Source organism: Budorcas taxicolor, chromosome 2 (assembly GCF_023091745.1).
Source record: "Budorcas taxicolor isolate Tak-1 chromosome 2, Takin1.1, whole genome shotgun sequence".
In the NCBI taxonomy this organism is placed as follows: Eukaryota; Metazoa; Chordata; class Mammalia; order Artiodactyla; family Bovidae; genus Budorcas; species Budorcas taxicolor.
Window position 1 is genome coordinate 164,714,932 of NC_068911.1, and position 26,095 is coordinate 164,741,026.

At 58.2% G+C, this 26,095-nt stretch overlaps 2 protein-coding genes across 2 annotated transcripts; one reads left to right on the forward strand and one right to left on the reverse strand.

Annotated features, from left to right (window-relative positions):
• The first annotated feature begins 1,179 nt into the window (after positions 1–1,179).
• On the forward strand, positions 1,180–4,093 carry LOC128063498 (intestinal-type alkaline phosphatase-like). The gene is made up of 11 exons (XM_052656272.1): positions 1,180–1,246; positions 1,327–1,443; positions 1,558–1,673; positions 1,863–2,037; positions 2,117–2,289; positions 2,543–2,677; positions 2,766–2,838; positions 2,942–3,076; positions 3,159–3,350; positions 3,574–3,690; positions 3,801–4,093. Exons 1-11 carry the CDS (start codon positions 1,180–1,182, stop codon positions 4,091–4,093), a joined length of 1,593 nt encoding a protein of 530 aa, XP_052512232.1.
• A 12,947-nt stretch (positions 4,094–17,040) lies between these two features.
• On the reverse strand, positions 17,041–24,239 carry ECEL1 (endothelin converting enzyme like 1). The gene is made up of 18 exons (XM_052635482.1): positions 23,439–24,239; positions 22,683–22,751; positions 22,467–22,577; positions 22,298–22,390; positions 21,987–22,111; positions 21,121–21,343; positions 20,834–20,926; positions 20,499–20,597; positions 20,186–20,260; positions 19,881–19,984; positions 19,541–19,599; positions 19,387–19,438; positions 18,719–18,786; positions 18,432–18,556; positions 18,040–18,105; positions 17,588–17,683; positions 17,307–17,383; positions 17,041–17,140 (listed from the first exon to the last, which is right to left on the reverse strand). The coding sequence occupies exons 1-18, from the start codon at positions 24,222–24,224 to the stop codon at positions 17,041–17,043; spliced, it is 2,421 nt and encodes an 806-aa protein (XP_052491442.1). The 5' UTR covers positions 24,225–24,239.
• Positions 24,240–26,095: the final 1,856 nt, after the last annotated feature.

The following is a 26,095-nucleotide window of genomic DNA, read 5'->3' on the forward strand; positions in this document are numbered from 1 at the left end:
AGCCTGGCAGGCTACAGACCATAAGGTGGAAAAGAGTCAGACATGACTGGGCAACCAAGCACAATATTACATTGTAGAGTTATACCATGCTTTGTTCATCCATTTGTCTGCATGGATGGTTGAGTGGCTTGCGCCTCTTGGCTACTGTGAGTAATGCTACTAAACTGTGAGTGTGCAAATACCTCTTCCAGATCATGATTTCAATTCTTGGGGAAACACACCCAGAAGTGGGATTGTTGGATGGGAGAATGCTTTTGAACCCAACCTGGGGTTACCGAAACCTTTTAGCACCTTATCAGAAGCTGTTCCTGTGAGTGTGTGTGGCCTGTGGAGAGAACAGACTCACCTCTGCCTTCCATTTACCTGTCCAATGAAGCAGAGGTCAACTTCAGTTAATGGGGCACTGGGCCCACGCCTATCGACCCGTTTCAGGCACCTTACACACACACACACACAGCACTGCAGACCCAGCACTTCAGTAACTGAAGACACAGACAAGGCCCCCAATCTGCTGTCACCTCCAGCCCTGTCCTCCACAGCAGAAGCTGGGCCCAGGCTCCCAGGGGCCCCCACTAGCCCAGTGCCCACACCTCCTGCCCAGGTCAAGTCTGGTGAGGAGCTGAGCAGGGGGCAGGGCAGACAGGCCTCCCCATGGATCTCTGCCTCAGGGCATCAGGGAACTAACCCAGACCCCTGGGCCAGGCTATGTCCCTCAGCACTGGGAACCAAACCAGGCCGAGTCTCAGAAAACACTGAACACATGAAGGAAGGAGAGATGGTTCTCCATAGGACTTGGTGAGCAGAGGGCTGGGAGGAGCCTCAGTCAGGACCTTGAAAATGTTCCTCAGGCCTAAGACATCTGCACCCTAATCCCCACCCCACCCTGAGGAGACAGCTGGGGACCATCCTGTGAGGGAGGGACCTGAATCCTCAGGACCCCTACTGGCTCAGCCACACCCACGACCTCCCCCTGGCAACAGGGCTCAAAGTCATAGGGCAGGTGAGGGGCAGGGTGTGGCCACCCAGGAAACTGGGAGGGACACGGAGACTTTAATAGGGACAAAGTCTACCTAGATTTAAGCCTGGGCAGCCAGTGTTGCAGCCGGTCCCTGGTGCCCCAGCGTTACCTGAGACCCGGCCTCCCCAGGATCCATCCTGACCCTCTGCCATCACACAGCCATGCAGGGGGCCTGCATGCTGCTGCTGCTGGGCCTGCAGCTACAACTCTCCTTTGGCATCATCCCAGGTAATCAGGCGGCTCCTGGTGCCCCGTACTCACAGAGGTTGGCCCCAGGCTGACCTGACCAACACTCTCCCCTTGGGCAGTCGAGGAGGAAGACCCTGCCTTCTGGAACCGCCAGGCAGCCCAGGCCCTCGATGTGGCTAAGAAGCTGCAGCCCATCCAGACAGCCGCCAAGAATGTCATCCTCTTCTTGGGGGATGGTGAGTGCGCTAGGCCAGTCCACTCCCTGTCCCCCCACAACACTGGAGCCCTGGGCTGCCGGCTGACCCAGGCTGGCCCCAGGGACTCAGACCTGACACAGTGTGTACCTTCAGGGATGGGGGTTTCCACGGTGACAGCCGCTCGGATCCTAAAGGGGCAGATGGCTGGCAAGCCAGGACCTGAGACACCCCTGGCCATGGACCAGTTCCCATACCTGGCTCTGTCCAAGGTAAGAGCCGAGTGGCCTCAGGGTGGTCTACTCCAGAGGGGTTGATGTGGGCCTAGGGAGAGTGAAGGAGAGAAAGCCCCAAGAACGTTGGGGGCTGAGATGGGGGCCAGGGACTGGATGATGGGCCCAGGGCCTGGGTCAGGAGCTGGGTGTCTATCCCAGCAGAGCTAAAGGCGTCTCTGCCCCCAGACATACAACGTGGACAGACAGGTGCCAGACAGCGCAGGCACAGCCACCGCCTACCTGTGTGGGGTCAAGGGCAACTACAGAACCATTGGTGTAAGTGCAGCCGCCCGCTACAACCAGTGCAACACGACACGTGGGAATGAGGTCACATCTGTGATGAACCGGGCCAAGAAAGCAGGTGGGCTTGGGCGTCAGCTTCCTGGGCAGGGACGGGTTCAGAGACCTCGGTGGCCCACTGTGACCTCTGCCACCCTCAGGCAAGTCAGTGGGAGTGGTGACCACCACCAGGGTGCAGCACGCCTCCCCAGCCGGGGCCTACGCGCACACGGTGAACCGAAACTGGTACTCAGATGCCGACCTGCCTGCTGATGCCCAGAGGAATGGCTGCCAGGACATCGCCAAACAGCTGGTCTACAACATGGACATTGACGTGCGACACGATGAGCTCGGGGCAGGGCTGGGCAGAGGGGGTGGGACACTCTCAAAACAGTCCCAGGCAAACTCCAGCCCTGTGGTCTTTCGGGGTCTCCATGGGTGTGTGTGTGCATGTGTGCTGGGGCGGCACCAGGTACGGGGTGGGGACAGACCTTTCCCACAGACCTGGTTGGGGAGATAGGGGCTGTGTGAGAGGAGAAAAGGGCCAGTCAGGCCCCTAACCCACCTGCCCTAATCTCTGGCTCCAGGTGATCCTGGGTGGAGGCCGAATGTACATGTTTCCTGAGGGCACCCCAGACCCTGAATACCCATATGATGTTAATCAGACCGGAGTCCGGAAGGACAAGCGGAATCTGGTGCAGGAGTGGCAGGCCAAGCACCAGGTGATGGGGGCTCATGGGTGCAGGGGGTACAGCGGGGCCAGGCCTGGGGTGTCGGGCTATGGGCTGAGGCCTGGTTCTGCCCTCCCAGGGAGCCCAGTATGTGTGGAACCGCACAGCGCTCCTTCAGGCAGCCAGTGACTCCAGTGTAACACACCTCATGGGTAACGACTCCACCCACAACCACTGTCCTCCGTGGGATGGGTGCCACGGGCCACCCCCATCCTCAGCTTGAGTGAGGGTCACCACTGCTCTCCTTTCCCACAGGCCTCTTTGAGCCGGCAGACATGAAGTATAATGTTCAGCAAGACCACACCAAAGACCCGACCCTGGAGGAGATGACGGAGGCGGCCTTGCAAGTGCTGAGCAGGAACCCCCAGGGCTTCTACCTCTTTGTGGAGGGTGAGTGGCAGCCCCTTGGGAACAGAGGCGTGATGAGGGCCATCAGGGCAGGTTTGGTATCTTATATGTGACCTTCTTGCAGGAGGCCGCATTGACCACGGTCACCATGAAGGCAAAGCTTATATGGCGCTGACTGATACAGTCATGTTTGACAATGCCATCGCCAAGGCTAACGAGCTCACTAGCGAACTGGACACGCTGATCCTTGTCACTGCAGACCATTCCCATGTCTTCTCTTTTGGTGGCTACACACTGCGTGGGACCTCCATTTTCGGTAAGCCCAGATAGAGTGGCAGGTCCTTGCCCCTAAGTTACGAGGCACAGAGTGCTCTGAGCCAGTTCCCTCCTCTGTCAAGTGGGGTAGTAACAGCAACTGCCCTGCATCACTCTGGTGAGGATTAAGTCACTGAACAGACAAGACCTGCCTGGGCTCTGCACACAGGAGGCACCACAAAGGCTGGGGTCAGTGTGATCACGGGGTCCCCTCTTCCCTGAAGGTCTGGCCCCCAGCAAGGCCTTAGACAGCAAGTCCTACACCTCCATCCTCTACGGCAATGGCCCTGGCTACGCACTTGGCGGGGGCTCGAGGCCTGATGTTAATGACAGCACAAGCGGTAAGTGTAGTGGGTGGGGCACTGGGAGGTGGGGACCCTGGCCACCTAGGGAACTCTAGGGAGGGGAAGGCTGCCTCCCTTGTCACATTAACTCCCCACCTTCTGGCCAGAGGACCCCTCGTACCGGCAGCAGGCGGCTGTGCCCCTGGCTAGCGAGACCCACGGGGGCGAAGACGTGGCAGTGTTCGCACGCGGCCCTCAGGCGCACCTGGTGCACGGCGTGCAGGAGGAGACCTTCCTGGCGCACGTCATGGCCTTTGCGGGCTGCGTGGAGCCCTACACCGACTGCAATCTGCCAGACCCCACCGGCGTCTCTGACGCCGCGCACCTGGCAGCCAGCCTGCCTTCACTGGCTCTGTTGGCCGGGGTGATGCTGCTGCTGCTGGCTCCCACCTTGTACTAACCCCCACCAGTTCCAGGTCTCGGGACTTCCCGCTATCCTGCCCAAAATCCCAGAGCAGGCCCTACCAGAGCTACCACCTTGGAGTCCCCACCCCGAAGTCCTATCCTAGCGGCCACTCCCGGAGACCCGACCCGGTTCCCCTACCAGAGCTTCACCTCCCAGCGGTGAAGGATTCACCTTCCAGCATTGAAGGAGCCTCAGCTCACAGCCCTTCATGGCCCAGCCCAGCCTGGAGGCTGAGGCCCTGATTTCCCTGTGACACCCGTAGACCTACTGTCCGACCCCAACTTCAGTGGCTTGGGATTTTGTGTTCTGCCATCTCGAGCCCCAGTAAGGGGGCTCGGACCATGCAGACTCCCCCCACTGCCCACAGCCCCACCTGAGGACCAGGCTGGCACTGTCCCCAGGGTCCCAGGCCCGGCTGGAACCCACACCTTGCCTTTAGGCGACCTTGGGACTCTGGGGTTTGGGGAGGTGTGGCTTTCCGGGAGGCGTGGTTTCCGATGGGCGTGGTTTCTTGGAGGCGTGGCTCTGTCCTGGAACCCACCCTGTGGTCAGCCGGGGCCCAAGGAGACGTCTCAGGCCAGGAGCTCCGGGGTACCCTGGACAGAGTCCTCAGCGGCCCCTCCTAGGAACCCAGTGGTACCATTACAGAGAGGAGACAGCGACACAGAGGAGACTTGTCCCAGGTCCCTTAGCTGCTGTGAGGGGGGCCCTGGTGCCCTTTCCAGACTGGAGCATCCCAGTAGCAGCAGGGGAGCTGGGGACACAGGCCCCGCCCTCCTGGGAGGGGGGAAGAAGCCCTCAAATAAACTGTTCTAAGTATGATACAGGGGTGATACATGTGTGAAGAGAAGCCCTTAGCTCGTCGGGGCACAGAGTGTGTGTCTGGGTGAGAGGGGTGGTGATTCACATCAGGAGGTCAGCGAGGGGCTGATGAAGGGCTGACATTGAGCAAAGACCAAAGGCAACACAGAAGGACAGTGACGCAGGACTGGGTGTGGTCAGCAGGGGGACCTAGTTGGGGGAGCCGGGCGGGTCAAGAGAGTCAAAGCTGAGGGAATAGGAGGATGGGGGAGCAGCTGGAATTTCATCCAGAGTGTGGGAGGGGGGTGGAAGGCTGTGAGCAGGGACAGAATAGGACCGAAAGACTCTAGAAAATATCCTGCTGACCTCTGATAAGAGAAGACTATTCTGTTTCTTTTTCTGTTGTGGGGGTGTAGGAGGGAGCTGGGAAACCAGAGAGGAAGTACAGACTCCTAACATTTCTGACCTCTGTCTGAAAATATTCAGGAGCACCCACTCCGATATAATTTCAGGAGCACCCACTCCGATATAAAAGCACTGAGTATGTGAAAGTGAAAGTGTTAGTCACTCACATGTGTCTTCCTGGTTTGCGACCCCATGGGCTGTAGCCTGCCAGGCTCCTCTGTCCATGGGATTCTCCAGTCAAGAAAACTGGAGTGGGTTGCCATTTCCTGCTCCTGGGAATCTTCCCTACCCATGGTTTGAACCCGGGTGTCTTGCATTGCAGGCAGATTCTTTACTGTCTGAGTCATGTAACCTACCCCACAGACACATTCCGAAGAATTTTATAGGATTGAAGACAGCCATATTTTCCAATACATTTTACAAAACTACAAATTTCTTTGTACTTTTACAAAGCTGCAGGGAAAGCATTTTGCTCTCACTAGAAATGTTAATATGACTGAATGTGCTTCCGTATTTACTCAAATTTTGATTTCGCACTGTAAAATATCAACCTGAAGGCCAGGCTCTCAGGACAGTTTGCTTCAACTCTGGTTTTTAGTGACTGTCACAAACTATGGAGCTGAATGGAAGGAGGGTTTTACTAAATTATTGGACTGGTTTTTACACTCCACCCACCAACTGTGCAAAGGCATTTTGTTACAATGCAGCTTGTGTGGGTCAACCTTCTCTGTTGTCAGTTAGCTGGTCCAAAAAACCAAAGGGAAAGAGCTACCTGTTTATGTTTCATAAATGGGTTCAAATCCCAAGGGAACTCTTCATTTTCAAACTACAGATTTTACAAACAGATTATTCTGGAATTTGTGGTGATGGTCACACAACTTTGAATATTTAAAAAAAAAAACTGCAGAATAGTATACTTGAAAAAGGTGAGTTTTATGCTACATAAATGCAACCTAACTTACAAAAACAGTTCTGTTTCCAAGCTTTTAAGAAGTGTGTAGGTCCAAGTGTTGGCACAAAATCATGTCCATGGACATATTTTCAAGAATCAGTTCTAAAATCTTTACCATGAAGGGGCAGATGCAGAGAAAGTATGCTTATTTTTTTCAAGCTTTTTTTTTTTTTTTTTTTTTTTTAGTGCTTAAGACTGATAGTTGCTGATAAAATAAATTTTTACATGTCAGGTGTGAGGAACTCATTCTGTCTTACATGAGTTCACTTGATTTTTGGCCTATCAAACATACTTTGTACATCTAATTTAATTCTTAAGAAAAGGGAACATTGAGTAGGCATAAAGAATGTCCAAGTTAAAAAAAATTAAAAATTCCTCCCTTTCTGGGACACCAATCCTGGTCCAATCCTCAGACTCCCTCCCCAGCTGCCAAGGCCATACTGACTCTCTTTATGTGCTGATCTGATTTTTTTTTTTTTAAAACCTTGAAGGATTGTATCCATGACTTATTTTATTTCTTTGTTCTGACAATATGTAAAACCATGCTGAAATCCATGCCTCTCCAGAGCAGTTTCTTCCAGTTTCCTCCAAATAGCAGGCTGTCTTCCAGGTTATAGTCTTCAGTTTGGCTCAAATAAAACTCTTTACAATTCCTATTAGCATTATGGATTGTTTGTAGATTATTTTCGTCAACATGTGTGTCACCTAGAGAAATATCAGCACGTTGACTTTTAAGAAGGAAGGGGAGTCAGGAAGAAAGAGGGCAGAAGGACTCATGCCAGCCCCCTTCAATACCTTGACATAAAGACGGCTCATTCTGTGGGGTTAATCTGGAACGTTCTCAAGGTCACATTCAATCCCATTACCAAGACTATCATGAAGCTTCTCCCTTACTCGGACAATCTTGGTTTTAGAAAGTGAACACCGTGGATGGCTCCTATTGCATTTTATGTGCTCTCGAGGCTTCTAGTTCTTTCCTGCAATGGTTTGACCAGAGATGGCCTTAGCAGGTTCTGCTGCCTCTGCAGCTTTTATCATCCAGAATCGTTTTTGTTTTTTTTCTTTAAATCCTTCCCAACTCTTTTCTCCGCCATCCTATGTGTGGTTGAATTTGTAACTCACCACATCTTCTCACAAGACTTTCAGTCTCAAGAGATTCCTGGTCAAGACACAAAAGCAGAGTCATCCCATTCTCAATGGATTCAAATGAAAACTGGCAGTAAAATCAGGTACACCTCCAAGAGAAGACATTGGAGGAGAACCAAGCTGGGTCTACAAGAAGCCTCACACAGGTAGTGCACACATTTATATTGAGTTAAGGCCTGACTCATTTGAGAAGACCCTGATGCTGGGAAAGATTGAGAGCAGGAGGAGAGGGGACGACAGAGAATGAGATGGTTGGATGGCGTCACTGACTCAATGGACATGGGTTCGGGTGGACTCTGGGAGTTAGTGATGGACAGGGAGGCCTGGTGTGCTGCAGTTCATGGAGTCGCAAAGAGTCGGACACGACTGAGCAACTGAACTGAACTGAAGGTCACCTACACATCAACCAACCAAATCACAATAGTGAGACCATCACTGCTATCTGAACAGCTCATGGGAGAGACAGAATGCTTGGCTCCTGATGTTTGCTCTTTCCTCACTAGCATTCTATGTGGCTCAGGAATAAATAAGTGAAAGCTTTGTTGGAAAAAAAATCCTTCCCACTAGCTGTTCCATCAATGGATGCACTTGCACTGTTTTCCCCACATGACATTGTTTTATATTAAACAAAGTATGTTGGAAACACATCTTCCCTGCCACATCTTTCCTTTAGTGGATCACACACACACACAACGTGGTTTGTGTATTTCATTATAGGAACAGAATCCAGCAAATACCTTAAGCTGAGATGTGTAGAAACATCTGTACTTTCAGCCAACTGACTGTATAGCAAACCTCCCACACTGGGTAATTTGCTCTAGCACTTCTTCTTCAATCTACAGCAATGTTTTCTCTACATCTTCCAAAGGTATTTGCTGACAAAGAAATGCCTTTCGGTTTTTCGACAGATCATTTTCTGTTCATTGTTTCTGCCATTTTTACTGCAGCAGAAAGAATAAATGTTTGCCTGGTGGTAGGTGTTTTTTGTCTTGTGCTATTACGCAAGAAACCTTAAAAGAGCCTTCCGAATATTTATCATTGCTTAGGGAAATATCAAAAAGTACTAGGTAGAACTGCGCATCACTTTAAACATCACGGGGAGAAAACTGTTGGGGGGGGGGGGCGGTGTCGTCATGTCCTGAAAGCTAAGGTTTTAAATGCCTTGCAAACCAGACAGGTTCATGCTGTTATTGAGACTATCTCAAGGTGCTCCCAGAGCAAATCAATGATGATGAAGCTGGGGTGCTTCAAACAGTTTGGTTTTGTTTAATGTTTTATGTTTGAGGCTGACTTCCCGTCAGCTCTGTACCGTGGGTGATGAGCATGTGTCAGGAGGGACGAAGTAGCAACCACTTAACCTGGTATGGATTACAGGTATTATTTGCAGGCTCTTTACAAGAAATTTTTGTAAGCCCACTTGATTGCTTGGGAGGAATCATTTGTTTAAAACTACAATAGATCATGTAATCTATAGATCTACTTAGCTAGACACACTCAACTTACTCAGTCTCAATCCACCAGAAGTGAGCAAACGAGGAAGGAACACTGCATCAGCCCCCTGCCTGCAGTGCCCATTCTCTTCCCAGGATACTTGACAGCCATGCTGGACGGTGGGTGCCTGGGCAAATCCATGGCAGATAGAGAAGAGGTAGAGAACTTTTTTTTGACTGCACAGCATGTGGGATCTTAGTTCCCCAACCAGGAATCAAACCTGTGCCCCGCGTAGTGGAAATGCAGAGTCCTAACCACTGGCCTGCCAGGGAAGTCCCCAAGTTGAAAATTTTATTTGAGCCAAGTGGAGATTATAGCCAAGTAGGAGGTCTTCCTGAAAACTCCAAGGACTGCTCCCACACATTTTTTAAATAAAGGATCATACATTAAGAGGAGACAGCCATATTTTACATAAAGTTCACCTAAAAATACAGAGTCCAGACAAGCACATATAGAGTGAGCAACAGGTCCCAGAACCCCTTATGGGATTGGGAAAGAAATGTAACGTACTAAGGAGTTACGCTGCCTGTGTCAGAAAAAATAAAAAACAACACTGATCTTCATGATAGAGCAGGCACTCGCAGCTTCAAGAAGGTCGGCTTCATGTATAATGCAGGTGCAGGCTGCACGCTAGGGAGGGCCCACTATGGGCAGGGAGTGCGTTATGCTTAGATTGCCTTGTCCTGCCCCAGACATAAATTTTACTCCATCAGGATGAAGGTTCCAGGATGGAGTGAAAGTGAAAGTTGCTCAGTCATGTCTGACTCTCTGCAACCCCATGGACTATACAGTCCATGGAATGCTCCAGGCCAGAATACTGGAGTGGGTAGCTTTTCCCTCCTCCAGGGGTTCTTCCATACCCAGGGATCAAACCCAGGTCTCCTGCATTGCAGGCGGACTCTTTACCAGCTGAACCACCAGGGAAACCAGGGCTGATGGCCCAGGTTTGTGGCAAGGCTGGAATGAGATAAAGCCTGGGAGAGCTGGACACACATTAGGCACTCTGTAAGGACTGATGTCCCTCAACCAGTTGAGATCTGAATGGGAGACCAGTCATCTTTGGGCCTCAGACAAAACTCTCTCTTTGAAAAAAAAAAAATTATTTGGCTGTTTTGGGTTGGCTCTTACAGTATGGGCTCAATAGTTGCAGGATGTGGGCTTAGTTGCTCCTTAGCAGCAAATGGGATCTTAGTTCCCCAACTACAGATCAAACCTACATCCCTTGCACTGCAAAGTTATTCTTAACCACTGGACCACAAGAGAAGTCCTCCAGACAGGACTCTTAGGACCAACAATTCCCGACGACTAGAGGTGCATCACTCCCTGCAGAGTTCAGGCTGGGCTCTAGGGGGCGCGCAGGTTCAGTCCCAGCCAAACCTGTAGCACAGCCCATCCCTGATTTCTGGAGTCCCTCCTTCCCCCCACCCCACCCCCACCCCTGGTCCCTGAACCAAGCCCAGCGGGGCTCTCATGATCACACAGGATGCTTCCTGATGGGTAGGCATAGGTGCTGCCTGGAAACCTCGGGAGACCTCAGACGAGATGACCTTCATCCTGACCTTGCAGCCGATGCTCCCATCTGAGGCTGTGACCTCTCCTGCTTCCAGACACAGGTCTCCCCACTTGCTCAGCATCTGCATGACCAGCATGCCTCCCCCATCCCTGTCTCCGGTAGGGGTGGGGTTGGGGGTCCAGAGACCTGCAGGAAGCTGAGTCATATTCTTAGTCGCACCCTCTGATCTAAAGTGACCCAGGGCCTGCTTCCTCCAGGTGAACAGAGCTTCAGGATCGCTCCTGCATACATGCCAGGCCACAGCCCAGAATCCCTCGCCACCAGGGATGCCCAACTTGTGCCAACGTGCCTGGCATGGTGCCCGGGAGCCAGTTGTGTGTCTCTGGAGCCACCCCTCAGGGACGAAACAGCTGCCCCACCATCCAGATATCCAGATGTTGAGGCCACCATCCACCTCAGTAGGGAGCATCCAGCTCTTTCCCCCTTTTATGTCCCCAGTAAGAAGTGCTTTTACTAGTCATAAACACACAATGGAACTCTATTTGTAAGAATTAAAGACACGTCACTCATTTACTGGTGAGATAATTAGAAAAGCTCACCAGATGCCCCAGTTCCTGGTCATCAGCAGCAGGGCACCCCCTCCGCCCCCACCCCACCCAGGGCTCCTTGAGCGACAAGGAAGTCGTCACCTTCACATCTCTGTCAGTGGTGACCGCCGTGGTCTGGTCCCATGGGAATCTAGGAGGGTTTTTTATTATTATTTACACAAAGTAGACCAGGAGAGACGAGGCTTTGCAGCGCTACGGGACTGTAGCTTGGGGATCTGAGCTGCCTGCTGCCCGGTGAATTGGCCTGAGCAGCAGCCAGAGGCTCACAGGTCCGGGCCCAGCTGAGGTCCGGCGGGGGGCAGGCGCCATGTCCTTTTCCTCTGACCTGGTGAGCTCATGCTGGCCCGCAGCCCAGCTGCAGGGCTGCTCAGAGGGCTGGACCCGAGGGATGGGCGGTGTGTCCCCGCAGCCCCTGCTGTGGGCGCCCCCCATCCTGTGCAGGAGGCAGGGAGCGTGGGGAGGAGGGAGGCATCCACGGGCCTGGCTGGGCCAGGCCCTCATTGAGGACAGCGGGCCACAGGGCAGAGAGGGACTGAAGGACACCCCCATACTAGTGTGGGGGGACATGGTCAGTGGAACCTGAGGGTTGGTGCCTCAAGGGTGGCCTGTAACCGAGTAAGGGCTGAGAACCCCACCAGGGCCAACAAAGAGGCCCCAGATGAGCCACAAGCCATGTCCTGTGAACACAGAAGTTGGTGTTAGGTCTGCAGGGTTAGGAGCCTGGGGTCCCCTTGACCACACAGGGCTAAGATCCACCAGGGGTGGAGGCCTGATCCCATGATAGCTCTGCAGGATGGGACAGGGTGCAACTAGCTTTCCCCAAAGGCGAGGGGGCCTCAGGACGTGGTATCCCCGCCCGCAGTGGTTTTCTAGGTGAGGACATCCTCCCTGCCCAGCCTCAGGGTGAAGTCCACGCTACCAGAGTCCTGCTCAGCCACATGCCACATGCTGTCCAAATGCGGGGTCTCCTTCAGGAAAATGGAGCCTGCAGAGCAAGGACTTCTAGGGGGAGGATGGGCTGAGAGTCATACTGTTCTGAAACCTTCAATAATCCCATGAAGGAATTATAAATAACGTGCTCGGAGGCCTGCATTTTTCTGTAAAATGTTCCCAAGAACCGCCTCATGTGGTTACATGCTGTGCAGTGACAGGTACCCTGGAGGCTGCCTGGCTCCAAAGCGGAAAATGTCTCCGTTATCCAGGAGCCCTCTGGGACCCCCGCAGGCTGGCGCCAAGACTGAGGTGTCTTGTGACCCCTCGCAAGTCAGCAGGGGAAACGCCATTGACTCTTTGTGACCCCATGGACTGTAGCCTGCCAGGTTCCTCCGTTCATGGGATTTTTCAGGCAAGAATACTGGAGTGGATTGCCATTTCCTTCTCCAGGAGATCTTCCTGACCCAGGGATTGAACCCAGGTCTCCCGCATTATAGGCAGACTCTTTACTGTCTGAGCCACCAGGAAAGTCCAAGGAATGGGAGACGGCACAATTCACTCCCTTCTACAGTCTCTCCTCAGACGTGGGGTTGGGGGCTGGAGGATACAACTGCCAGGGTCCTGCTCAGCAATTTCCCCTCTAGATTCAAGTCCAAGCTCCTACACAGGTGGACAGGGGAGGCAGAGGAGGAGGCTGGACTCTGGGGCTCTGTGCTCTGCCCTGTTCTGTCCTGTCCTGTGGCAGGGTGGCCCAGGGGTGGCCTCGGGAGCCCAGCACTCAGCCCCTGGACAGGCCTGGAGCTGGCAGGGGGACCGGGAAATGGCTCTTTTTATTGTACCAAGGGAAAGTGCGTTCCTCAAGCCAGTTTAGGGGAGGGGTGAGATGCCCTGAGGGCTTCCCAGGTGGCACTAGTGGTAAAGAACCCATCTGCCAATGCAAGAGACATAGAGACACGAGTTCGATCCCTAGGTCAGAAAGAGCCCTGGAGGCGGGCACGGCAACCCACTCCAGTATTCATGCTTGGAGAATCCCATGGACAGAGGAGCCTGGTGAGCTATGGTCCACAGGGTCGCAAAGAGTCGGACACAACTGAAGTGACCTAGCACGCACGCACGCAAGGTGCCCTGAAGGTGAGAGAAGGAGGCAGTAAAAGGGGCCCTCCAGCAACCAGCCCTTTCATGAGGTCTCTGACTCCACCTGCTCCCTGGGGAGGGAAGGATTCAGGGTACTGCCCAACGTGGGGTTACAGAGGTGGGGATGTGAGGAGGAACTCAACCCCCTGAGAACCCTGCAGAGGTATTTGCTCATGGAGGACACTGGGATTCCTAGAAAGTCTGGAACGGGCTCTAGCCATTTAAAAATATTGCTTCTAGGGCTCCTCATGGGCTGGGGAGCTTGGGGTCCCTGGGGTGCTGGACATCTGGGTCTGCATACAAGCAACCACACAGGTGGCAGAAACTTGAATGTGGGCTCCACTGAACTTGTTGGAAAGGTCTGTGGGGCAGGGCTGCTCGGGGACACCTCAATGGCCCTGAGGACTCAGCTTGGGGCTCTCACTGCTAGGGCTGCAACTGTGCAGTCTTGGGGTGGTGGAGGGACCCACATCTGGGCAGCACAGGTGGGCCCACCCCTCACCCACAGCCCCGCATCCACCGGTGATGCCCCTGGGCCTGGAGAGGGTGAGACACTGGCCAAGGTCAGGCAGGAGTGACCCCCGGGGCTCAAGGCTGGGCCTCAAAGCTGCGGAGAGCAGAACCGTGAGACCCAACACACGAAGGCACACAGGTGGGCGCCTGGAAGCTTCAGCGCAGTTGTAAACCATCCCCCGGCTCCTTTATTTCCCTGCTTTTACATGCTTAGTCGCAGATTGCTTTCTGTCATCCCAATGAGCTCTGCTCAGAGGATCCCTGCTGTGGGCCAAGCCGTCTTCCTCCTCGGGAGGGATGGAGCCAGCCTTGCGACAAGCTGCCCCGCGGCGACTTCTAGAACTGCTGCACAACCAGAAGGACTTTGAGCCCCTCAGCCAACACAAGGGAAACTAAGGTCGAATGGGCGGCTGTGCTGAGCTGGCTTAGCATCATGGCCAGTGGGTCCTCAGCTGGACTGCAGGCACAGGGCCTAGTGGACAGTGAAGTGGCTGTCTCTATGCTGTGTGCTCGGTTTCCTAACAGAACTCATCGAGGGGAGATGCTGAGGGTGGGATGGACATCCGGAGCTCGAGAGGACCCAGCAACCAAGACGCGTCCATCAGCCGACACAAGCAGCGTGACCCTGGGCAGGCATGTGATTCCCCTCAGTTTCCCTGTCCGTAAAAGGGGCTGCCTCTGTCCTCCATCCACTTCACTGGGTTGCAATGAGGATGCTCTCAGGATCTGTCTGGAAAGGCAGTCTGGGAACCAGTGGGTGACACCCACGTCACCACTGTGCCCTGCAGGGCCACCCTGTAGCTCTGAGGTCCTTGGCTGTCTAAGTTTCATGGTCCCTAAGGGCTAGGGTGGGGGTGCGAGGGTGGGCGTCCCAATGCAGGAGATGTAAGAGCCATGGGTTCAATCCCTGGGTCAAGAAGAGCCCCTGAAGAAGGCATGGCAACCCACTCCAGTATTCTTGCCTGGAGAATTCCATGGACAGAGGAGCCTGGCGGGCTACAATCCATGGGGTCGCAGAGTAGGACATGACTGAAGCAACTTAGGACAAGGGCAGGGATGCTATCCTCGGGATGCCCTTGGCTTGTGATCCCTCTGACCTCTGGTCTCCCTCCGTCCTCCCGGAAAGGTGCAAGGAGCCTGCAGCCCCAGGTAGCAGTGACGTCATCGCTGTGAGCCCAGCAGGAATCCATCAGGTTGAGGGGGTCTCCAGTGGCTTCGTGGCCTGTTGTCCACAACCCTGCCAGGAGGGTGGGTGGTCCCCCCCGGGACACAACAGGGCATGAGGGCCCTGGCCAGCAGCTGAGACCCTCAGGCTTCCCAGCGTCCAGCTTGGGACCAGCCTGGAGGCCAGGAACCCCGTATCCTATGCCAGGGGCCCACTTTCCCCTACAAGCCCAACCCCACTGGCCCCCTCAGCTGGGTACAGACAGGAAGCGGAGGAACTTGGCCCCAAGAGTACCTGGGCTTCACGGCACTTCCTGTTGGAGTCCCACCCCACTGGCCCCCCTAGCCCCAAAGGCCTCCCCTGTGCCAACTGGGAGACAGGATCGGTCTTGGATGGAGCTGGGCCACTCAGGGAGCCGGAGGCATGGCAAAAGGGGGTGCCTGAGAATCTAGTTTCAAACCAGGATCCCAGGCCAGAGGGAGGGGGTGAGGCATGGGACCAGGAGGTGGGGGGCAGGTCGAGAGAGGGAGCTAGACAGTCTCTGCCTTCACTCCCCAAAGGACATGATATGCACATGCTCAGCCCAGGGGGAAAGAGGCTTCCAGAGGAAACCAAGGAAGATCCATAAACACAGCACCTCTAAGGAGCTCTGAATATGAGGGCCCCCTCACCACTACCACCACCCCCACCACCCCGACAGGCAGCTCCCAGCAGGGCTCTGTGCTCTGGACTGATGCCTGCAGCCTCTGTGTGTGCAGAGCCCTGCCCCTCGGGAACTCAGCTACTCTCCCTTCTATGGGGTCCCCTCTTCACTCCTGCCTCTTCTCTGTGGACTCCCCTGCACCCTCCACTGTGGCGGGTGTGCCTTCCGTCTTCCCCTCCCCAAGGCTGGGGTATCCAAGGATCAGATAACAGAGACTTTCTGAGAGCCTATCAAGGCTGAGAGGTGGACGGATATTCTCTGAGCATAAAGACAGGAGATGGACTGGCAAGAGGTTCACCTCTGCAGTGGGAGACAGGTTAGGCACGCACACCAGGCAGGGCCCCAGGAGGGGCTGCCCTCTCTAGGCCACCCCTGATGTAACAGAAACAGGCCCGGAGGAGGAAGGGCGGCCAGCCTCATCATTGCAGACCCCTGGGACCCCTCAGGGGGGCTCCTCCCTCCCCTAGCCCTCCTGTCCAAGACAGAGCAGCACATCTCCTCCCCTCCCGCCACAGCCACACCTAGGCCTCCCCCCACCCCATCCCCCATCCCCCACCACTCCCTTCCTTCTCCCTTCCCAGGAGCTCCTGCCCCAGGCTGGAGGGGACGCCCTCAGGTCACGGGTCATGTCCTCTTTCTCCAAGAAGATGAGCCAAAGCCTGGCCTGGGCTCCATGACTGGCTGGGGACACTGCAGAAACTCCTGCAGGGGTGAGTGGGGCACCACTCTGGACACCCAGGAGAAGTCAGGCCCCAGAGTCATGCTGGGGTGAAGGTCACTGGGCACGGTGTTCTGGCCCTCATAAGGCTAGTCCAGGGACCTCGGCAAGACTTTGAGGTGGGGGGGCAGACTGGGTGAAAGTGTAAAAGTGAAAGTGAAAGTTGCTCAGTTGTGTCCAACTCTCTGTGACCCCATGGACTATACAGTCCGAGGAACTCTCCAGGCCAGAATCATGGAGTGGGCAGCCCTTCCCTTCTCCAGTGGGTCTTCCCAACCCAGGGATCAAACCCAGGTATCCCACATTGCAGGCGGATTCTTTACCAACTGAGCTATCAGGGAAGACCCACAGTGGATGGTTGGTGGGAAAGACAAGAGCTGGGGAGGTGGGACAGAGTCGGCCCAGCTGAGGCCACCAGGAGGGGACAAGAAGGTCTTCTTTAGGTCCCATTCCGTTAAGGTAAGGAGTTCATCCAACCCCACCTGCTCCGGGGGCCCGTGAGGAGGCCAAGGCGACAGTAGAGCAGCTTTATTGACCAGACTCAGCAGCAAGAACACAGTGAAGGTGGGGGCCCTGGACAGTGCAAACTGGTGGAGGCTCTGGCTCCCAAGAGCCCAGTCTGGGGACCTTAGAGTCTCTGCCCCACGCCCTCCTGGAGCCCAGCCTCAGCCCTGCTCTGGGTCTCTCCTGGAGTGGGAGACAGCGGGGCGGTGTGGAGTCTCAAAAGGGCTGGGGAGGCAAGGACAACGTGGCGGGGGGGTGGCACCCGAGTGGACCAGAGCCGGGTCCATGCCTGCCCCGGCAGCTGGCGGAGGCGGTTCGTGCAGGGAGGGAGGGGTGCACAGGTGGGCGGCCAGGCTCACCACACAGAGCACTTGTGGGCAGGGTTCATGGGCGAGTCCTTGGGGCAATGGAAGGCCCGGCCAAACTCCTCGAACTGGGACACACTGCCCAGCACCCTAGGGAGAGACCCACAGAGTGTAGGTCCCAGGGGCCACCAGACCCCAGCTGTCCCTTCCCACCCCACCGCGCCACCCTTCGCACCCCTCCCCCGCGCCTCCCGCCCCACCGACACAAGGAGGGATGAGGCCCAGGCAGCCGGGGGCGGGGTGGGGGGTGGCGGACCTGTAGTGCTCAGGTGCGTGCTTGTCGGTCAGCACCTGCAGGTATATGGACTGCGACCGCCGCTTGATGCACCAGTTCTGGGGCCAGATGGGGGAGTGGAGGGGAGCAGGAAAGAAGTGAGGCCAGGAGTCCACGGACCAGCCTGTGCAATCACTCCTTCTACACACTAGGTCCTCATCCCCCATCACAGCCCAGGGCGGGTGGGCATTGCCTCTGAGGAGTGGCCCATGGGAGACAGGCTGGAAGCTGACCCCAACCCCACCAGCCCCCACCCGGCCCACCTGGGCAAAGGCGATGAAGAAGAGCTGGTTGTGCGTATACTTGAGCCGGTGCAGCGGGTGCTCAGGGCCGTGCTCGCGCACCCACTTCTGATACGCCTGGGGGCGCAGAGCATGGAGCTGGGGTGCCCATGTGGGGCCACCTGGCACCCTCCACCCAGCCAGCCGGTCACCCACCCCAGGTCCACACACCGCCCACCAGGCTGAGCCCTCGGGTCCCTAACTTCTTCCCTCTCCAGAAGGCTAAGCCCAGGCAGGGGCCACCTCCTCCAGGCAGCCCTCTTTGCTTTCCCAGAAGTTGATGGACTTAGGAGGCCCTCTGCCCAGCACAGCACCTTCCCCTCCAAGACCAACAGGACAGGGTCATGGGGGAGGGGTGTTGAGGTCTCTAGTCCAGTCCTCAGGGTCCCCTAGCCCTCCCCGCAGGGGTGGAGGGCATGGCGGGGGGGGCTCACATAGTAGGCAAGCTTGAGGCCGCCCATGTCTGCAATGTTCTCTCCAAGCGTGTGCTTCCCATTCACCTGGCGAGAAGCAAAGAGGCTGGAGGCTGCCCAGGCCTTCTGGCCTCCTTCAGGTCTGGCCTCCCTGGGCCCTGTCCTCGCCCCACCTTCCCTTTCCCAGAAATTCTGGGTAGGGCTCCACCACCTTGTGCCCCATGTGCATGTGCATCTGTGTGAACTCATGCACGCACCCAAGTCAATGTAAACCTGGACCCTGGCGAGTGTGTAGGGACCGGGGTCCCGGGTTTGTGCAGGGCCAGGAGTGTGCCAAAGGGTGTGCACACGCCTAGTCTGCGCTGGCCAGGCCCGCCTGAGGGACCCCAGGGACATCGAAGCGGGGGCCTCACCCGCTGGTTGTAGACGGTGAAGTTGTCGTAGAGGTGGACAATGCACTCGGCCTTGCGCAGGAAGCGGCTGTAGGAGGCCTCAGTCCACCAGTGCAGCAGGTTGCCTGAGCGGTCATAGTGGCCTCCTGTGGGCAGCAGGCGGGGTGGGCTGAGGCTCCCTGTTCATTCACCCACCAGCAGGCAGGCACGGGGCAGCTGCGGGGCCTCAATTAGTCCTCACCACCCTGCCTCCCCCACCCCCCGCCATTGCCTGTCCCCCACCCCCTCAGGCCGCCTGCAGGCCTCACCCCAGTCATCGTAGCCATGGGTCAGTTCGTGCCCAATGATGGTGCCGATGCCCCCGTAGTTCAGAGACCTGGGCCGGGGCAGCAGCGTCAGGCCCCAGCCTCGCCCGCCCTCTGAGAGCCCCACTGGGCTGCTGCCCTGGCGGCCTCAGGAGGCCCCGGCCAGGCCATGAGGCAGCCCAGGAGGGCCAGTGTTCCACTGCCCCAGGACTCTCATGCCTCCAGCTTCCTTGTGGGGTATGTGAAAGGGGCCAGTGATACCTGCAAGCTCTTTTAGGAAATAACATCTAACAGATTTCGGCAGTCAAGGGGGTGGGTGGAAACAGGGGTGGAGGGAAACTCAGGCACCCCATATGGGATCTAGCCTTTTTCCTAGATCTTTTTTCTTTAATCTTTTTCCTAGATTGCTTCACTTTTGAAATGCCCAGAGAAGCCTCAATCCAGGTAAAAAGGGACTCCGGACATTTAAAAGAATGAAAAAAAAACAAAAAAAAAAAACCCCTACACTTCTTTTCTAAATAACCAATGAAATGGGATTATGGGGACCCAGGGTTGCAACTGTCACGACTCCTGTGCCCAGCCTGAGCCTCGGGCAGTCTGAGCAGTTCCCTGCCCACCCTGCAGACAAGGCCATGGCCGGGACTCTGGCTCACACCAGGCCCCATACTCACTGCGGAAAGTCAGGGTCGTACAGTGTTGGCTGCAGGATTCCAGCAGGGAACACTGCCGAGAGGGCGTGGTCAGCAGGAGACCCGCCCCACCTCCAGGCCCTGCCCACCCCCACCACAAACCCCACCCCCACCCCGGCCCGACACGCCCCCTTACCCATCTGGTTCTTGTTGGGCAGATAGTAGGCATTGAGTGCCTGTGGGGGAAGCAGCCACCTGTGGAGGGAGGCTGGGGTCAGCTGGGGGAACCCCCACTCCATCCCCTACACCCTCTGCCTCCTAGCCTCCTCCTCCTTAAAGGATGGCCTGATGTCCCAGCCTACTGCTATGTCCTGGGCCTCTCCCAGGCGGACCCCACACCCTATGCAGGCCTGGTGCCCCCTCCCCATGCCAGCATGTCTGTGAGGCAGTATGCCCTCCTCCAGGCATTGATAAGAAACACTGTCCCCATGGCACACCATGGCACCCCTGACCCCTGCTCCAGGCCAGGTACCCACGTGGACTTGTCCACCTCCTGACGGATCTTCTTGACTGAGAGCTGGATGCTGAAGCGGATGCTGTTCAAGATATTCTTGAAGTAGGTCTTCTCATGGACCTCAAACTGCACAGGGGATGGGCAGCACTCAGCGGCAGGCCAGGGGGCAGGGCCAGACCAGCACCCGGCAGGTCCCATGCCCTCCCAGTGTCCATCAGCTGAGGGCTCTGGCTCCTTCCCTGCAGTGGTGGTTGGTCTCTATGGGGGTCTTGGCCATAGGCCTGGAGAAGCGTGGCTGGTTGGGTCAGGGGCAGTGGGCAGGCCTACCTCATACTCCTTGTCCACAGCCTCCGGTTTCAGCAGGAAGTCCGGGTAGCCCACCATCACCATCATGTACTGAAGCTGCAAGTGAGAGGGTCAGGGGTGGGCTGGGGCCTCAGGAGATAACTCCCTAACCCCCCAAGGGAGAAAGCTCCAGGGCCAGTGTAGGAGTGGGGCTCAAGGACGCAGGAGAGGAGGCTGGGTGATGCCAACTCCATAGAGGCATCTTTGTCTCTTTTGTTACCCCAGCACTTGGCACAGAGTAGGCACTCAGTGCGTGTCTATGGGACTAACATATGGGACCGGGATCCCATTTCACCTTGGCCCGTGCGGCCGCCTTGGTTTCAGCATCCATCCAGTCTAGCTCCTCCAGGCGCTGGCCCAAGATATACTTGATGTCTTCTACCAGCTGCTGTACCTGCAGGGTTAGGGGTCAAGGGTCAAGGATCAAGGGATCAATCCAGGAGGCCATAGCTCTGGGTCCCCAGCACCTGGAGCAAGGGGTACCCCCCTAATCAATCAGCACCACTTCCAAAGCCCAGGACTTGGTGCTCAGCACCAAGGGGATACCTTGGCGGTAAGAGATTCAGGCCCTGGACCCTGAAAGGAAACTTGGTTTGGAAGGGGCTAACTGCCTCAGCAAAGATCACGTACATTCCTAGGGCCATCCCACTGAGCATGGCAGAGCAGGCCGGACAGGAGCTTGGTGGGGAGAGCGTCCTGCGGCTGACAAATCAGGTAGGCTTCCTGGGGGAGGAGGCCCAGTGAGGAGCACCCTGGAGGCTCAGAGAGGGCTCAGCCCTCCCTGAGCCCGGTGCCCCTCGCTGCAGGGGGGATGTGCGGGGCTCCCCGTGCTCCTCATGCTTGGACCACAGTCATGCAAAAACTTCATCCCCGGCTCAGCACCCACTCCCCCACTCCCCAAGGCCAGGCAGCCTGACCTTGGCCTTGCTGGCAGCCGAGAAGTGCTCATGTACAAACAGGGCACCGAGTGCCATGCCAAAGTGACGGTTGGCCTGGCCCAGGCAGACACGGGCCAGCTCCTGTGGCTTGTCGCTGCCCTCCATCTCCCGGGCCAGCTCATGCAGTGCCTCTCGGAACGGCGGGGACAGGTGCTCACTCAGGACCACCACCACACGCCACACCAGGTAGTTATGCAGGATCCTAAGGGCCAGGTGAAGCAACAGGGTGTCCCGACAGGCGCCCCACCCCCACCCCTCAGCCCAGGGCAGGACCAAGCACCTGCACAGGACTGAGGGTCATTGCAGGTCCTCCCAGCCCCAGTCAGAGAGAAGGGCTGGGCCCACACACAGCAGATACGCCTCGGGCCAGCGAAAAAGCGCTGGGTGCTCCTGGAGCACGGGCCAGCACCATTTTCCACTTGCCATGTGGTGGGAGAGTGAGCGCTTGGGGTGACTGCCTATCTCAGAGCTGGCCTCGAGGGGCCTCTGCTCCTTCCTGAGATGGGGCAGAGGCCAGGGAGGTTTTCCTCCTGGTGGCCCTGGGGGAGCAGAGTAACTGCCACTGTGTCCCCTTTTAACTTCAGGCTCACTCGAGTCTTGCCATCCCCACATGTGAAAACAGCCCGGGAAACTCCCGGCCCTGCCCAAGGTCCCACACAGTACTGGGGACAGCCAGGTCTGAACCTAGGGATTGGGACTCCTTTTCCAGTGCTCCGTTCCTGCCTCCCCAGTGTGGATACTGGACTGAAATGGAGGCAGGGATTCGAAGCTCTCCAAGCAGATAGCTCTGGGATGGGGGGGAGGGTCCCGGGGGAGGGGGACAGGTGGGCAACTGGCAGCCCTACCTGCGGGGGGTGGAGCGGATGAGCTGCGACACCTGCTGCATGTAGTCCGTGGCCAGCAGCACCACCTCCTCGTCCTCTGAGAAGTCCTCCTGGAAGATCTGGTCCAGCAGCCACTTCCACCGCAGCTGGGGGGCCACGGATGGGGACAGTGGGACCAGGTGTGGCAAGGACCACAGAAGAGACAGAGGGCCAGGGAGAGGCGACCACAGGTCACAGGAGTCCATGGCAGTGGAAGCCCTCGGGGAGGGGACGGCCCGGGGGTCCCAAGATCAGCACTTCCCCACCACCCCGCAGGGCTGGGTGGCACTCACGTGGGGGGTGATCTTCTGCAGTTGCCCTAGGGTCACCTTGTTGTACACAGAGCTAACGTCTCGCCGGAGGTCATCATACTCGGACACTGTGATCTGGGGATGAAGGGCAGGGTTGACCCAGCCCCGCCCGAGGCTTCCCGCCCCCATCACGAAGCCGGCGCCTGCTCACGTTGGCCAGCCGCTGCTCCAGCTGCAGGATCTCCTGGGCCTTCTGCTCCACTGCCTCAGCACCCAGGAGGCTGAGCAGGCGCTCCATGAACACTCGGTATGCTGCTAGGATCTGCACCAGGAAGGGGCAGGGCAAGAATGCAGGCAGTGCTAGGCCCCAGTCCATGCCTCCCTGAGCCCCAGGGCTTCCCCAGAACCCCATCCCATGCTCCCACACCTTTTCACTCTCCTCGTCCTGAGCTAAGTACAAGGTCCTTTCTGGCAGGGTGAGCCCGTCCTGGTCAATCTGGGGAGAGATGGGGGTCAGACATCAACACTGCGGGTTCCTGCAAACAGACTGAATCCCCTTCCAAAAGGCAAGCGGAGGACTTGCCAGGCATCCACTGTCACAAACCCCCGGAGCATAAAGACGACAGCCCCTGCCTCAATCCAGAGCAGCTGGCCCCAGCCTCCAGGACTGACTGGCCTAGACTGGGGACTGAATGCGTATGGCTCCCCGGCCCCCACCCTCCCTACCCCCTGACCCAGGTCCTTCCAACCGTCCTTGTCTTTCCTCTTGAAATCCTTTCCATTCCCCACCCTTGAGGGGCACTCGCGCGCGCACTGACAGCTGACCCCTGCCCGCCCGCCCCACCCCCGCCCCAGGCATTCCAGCCAGTCCCAGCCCGACAGGCCTGTCACCACAGCCCATCAGCACACCCCTCCCAGAGCTCTCACCGCCTGCCAGAGGGCTGGGAAATTGCGGCTCCCGCGGCTCCGCTAAACACCGCAATTACTCGAGGGAAATTACTTGAGCCCTCCTCCCGCGCTCTGCCGGTGTGCGCTCCCCTCCATTCCCCTAACCTCCCTCTTCCGCACCGGTCTCCCGGGCGCACAGGGCGCGCGGGGCAGGCGTGCCAGGCCGAGGCACTCCTAGTTCCTAGCCGCCTGTGGGGGTGCCCGTGGCGGGGGGTTGGGGGGATGGCTCACTCACGCGGATGACGTAGCGCGAGGAGTTCCTGTCATCCAGGCTGACGGTGAGCGAGAAGAGCGCGGCGGCGCTGTACACGCCCTGCGCCTTGTACAGCAGCCGGTTGAGGTCCCAGCGAGCCGCCGCCCCCGGGCGCTCCGCCGCGCCGCCCAGGTCCCAGCCCCCGCAGTCCTCGATGACCTCGAGCATGGGCCGCGGGCCGAGCCGTTCGATTTCCCTCATGTCCAGGCAAGAGCGGAAGAAAGCGCGCACCTTGCGCTGGGCCGCGCCCCCCGGCCCGCCCCCGGGCCTCGCCAGCAAGCGCCGCAGGCGCTCCTCGTTCTGCTCGCCGATGGCCGCGATGGTGCCGTAGGTGAGCTTGTCGTCCGGGATGGCGTGGCGCCGCAGCCAGCCGCCGCACGCGAAGGAGTAGAAGTCCTGGCACGGGTCTATGCTGGCGTCCAGGTTGGCAGCCAAGAAACGCGCGGCGCGCGCGAAGGCCTTCCGCTCCGGGCAGCCCTCGGAGCAGGCGGCGCCCCCCGCCGCCCCCGGACCCAGGTACTTGAGAGCCAGCATGGCGGCCAGGATGGCACAAAGGCCCGCGGCGAACACCAGCCCCGACAGCAGGCACACCTCGCGCCGGTTCCAGCGCGGCAGCCCGGCTCGGGCCCCGGTGGCGCTGCGCCCCGCACCCAGCGGGAAGCCGGGGGGCAGCGACGTTCCCCGTGCGCCTCCCCCACCGCACCGGCTCACATACTTCACCTCCTGGAACTCGTCGTAATGTGCTGTCATCGAATAAGGGGCCTCCATAGCTCCGCTGCCGCCGCCGCGCAGCCCTGGGCGGTCTCTGCTACAGCAGGCTGCACCGGGCCGCCAGGCTCCCAGCCGGCCTCTGCATGGCCGCCGGGCCGCAGCTGCAGGAAAGGTAGACAGGCTCAGAAAGGCACTGGGGCCCGACGGGACCCACGAGCCCGAAGAGGAAGAGCACAGGCCTAGGTTCAAAGGCTGGAGGCCACCCGGAGTCGCCAACAGCGAGTGGGCCTGGGGCCTGGCCTCCCTGCGCCACTCGGGGTTGGAGGGAGGGAGAAGGCTCCGAGCGGCCACCAGCCACTGTAGGCACCGTCCGTCCATTACCGTCCCCTGTCCCCGCACACACGTGCCCGCCGCAGGCTGGGGAGACCCCTGTAATAAAGCGCTGGGCACCGGGCCTGGCACATAGTAGGCCGTCAGTGAAAGGCTGTTTCTCTTCTCTTCATTGCTTGCCCCCGACCTGCTACAGACAAGGCCAGATGCGGGGAGGGGGGAAGCGGAGGCCGGGAAAAGGAGGTGTGGTCAGTGCGGCGTCTATGCGGGCCCTGAAGCCACCTTCAGCTTTCCGCACTGGAACCAGACGCTCAAGAAGGAGCCTCGAGAACCAAACTTTGTCCTCGCGGATGTCCGCAGAGCCATCCCCGGCCCCGTCCTCTCTATTCAATGGTCAGAACCCTCACCAGCCCTTTTGCCAAGCCCCCGCGCCGGCGCGCCGTCCCGCCCAGGATCAGGGAGAAAGCCCCGACGGCCGTAAAGGACCCGGGACCGGTTCCGTCCCGCGTCCTCGCCCCCCGGCCCCTCCCGGCTTCAACAGGTTCTCCCCGGAACCCAAACTTGGACGAAGTTTCATCCCCGGCGCAGAGCGAGCTGGCCCGGTGCGCCCCGAGCCCTTGGTGCACAGCCTCCCGCGTCGCGCCGGGCAGCCCGCGGAGCCCGAGCCCCGAGCCCGCGAGTCGCCGCCGCCGCCGGAGCCGGAGCCGCGAGGACGCAGACAAAGCCTGGAGGCTCGGCGCGTTGGCGGAGGTGGCTGACGGTGGCCGCGGCGGCGGCGGGCTCGGGTGCCACTTACCCGGCAGGTGCGCGCTCGGGCGGCGCTGAAACAGCGCAGATGGAGCCCGAGCCGGAGCCGGAGCCCGGGCGGAGCGGGGCGGGCGGCCGCTCTCTCTGTGCGCCCGCCGCCTCCTCTGCTGCCGCGCCGCGCTGCGCCGCCCGCCGGCCCCGAGAGAGGGGGCGCGCCGGCGGCTCCACCCTCCTCCGCTTGCCCCCCGCACCCCCTCCTTCTTCCTGCCTGCATCCCGGCTACCTGTCAGCTCGGTGGCAGCTCGGGGGCGGGGAAGGCGGCTGCGGGAACAAGCTCCTGAGGGTCTGGCACTGATTCTGGGCTCGGGAATTCTAGTCCCGAGAGGAAGGAGGGTCCCAGGTCCCCTCCGATTCGATGCCCCCCCTCCCCCGCCCCGCAGGGATGCCTGCCAGCCCGTCTGAAAGATGCTCAAGCTAAAGCTGATGAGACGATGAGCCAGCCCAGACCAGTCCACAGGACTGGAGCACCGTCCAGGGAGGACTCACGGATAGGCTGTGGGGCACGCTGAAATAGTGCTGGTACCGCCTGGACCAGAGCGCTTTCAATCAGGGGTTTCCCAGTCCTCTCCTATAGCTCCTGTCCATGTCCAGGCCCACCCCCCAGCTCTCTCCACCCACCCACCCACCTCCTCCGCAACCCCGCCGCAGGCGCCTGGGTGTTGGTTGGCAGTGATGGGGGAAGGGCTCTGGATACTGTTACAAGAAGGGGCCTCAGGGCCAGACTCAGCACCTTCCGCAAACCTTGGCTGGCCGTGGTATCCGCTGGAAGCGCCTGGACCAGGGGGGAGAAA

Bases quoted from the DNA above. Each gene is read 5' to 3' on its own strand.
- LOC128063498 (XM_052656272.1), top strand. From the start codon at position 1,180: ATGCAGGGGGCCTGCATGCTGCTGCTGCTGGGCCTGCAGCTACAACTC. The intron at 1,444-1,557 runs GTGAGTGCGCTA...GTGTACCTTCAG, and splicing joins CATCCTCTTCTTGGGGGATG to GGATGGGGGTTTCCACGGTG. The intron at 3,077-3,158 runs GTGAGTGGCAGC...ACCTTCTTGCAG, and splicing joins CTTCTACCTCTTTGTGGAGG to GAGGCCGCATTGACCACGGT.
- ECEL1 (XM_052635482.1), bottom strand. From the start codon at position 24,224: ATGGAGGCCCCTTATTCGATGACAGCACATTACGACGAGTTCCAGGAG. The intron at 20,927-21,120 runs GTCAGGCTGCCT...CTCCTCCCCCAG, and splicing joins CGGCTGCCAGCAAGGCCAAG to GAAGCCTACCTGATTTGTCA. The intron at 17,684-18,039 runs GTGAGCCCCCCC...CTGCGCCCCCAG, and splicing joins GCCTCAAGCTTGCCTACTAT to GCGTATCAGAAGTGGGTGCG.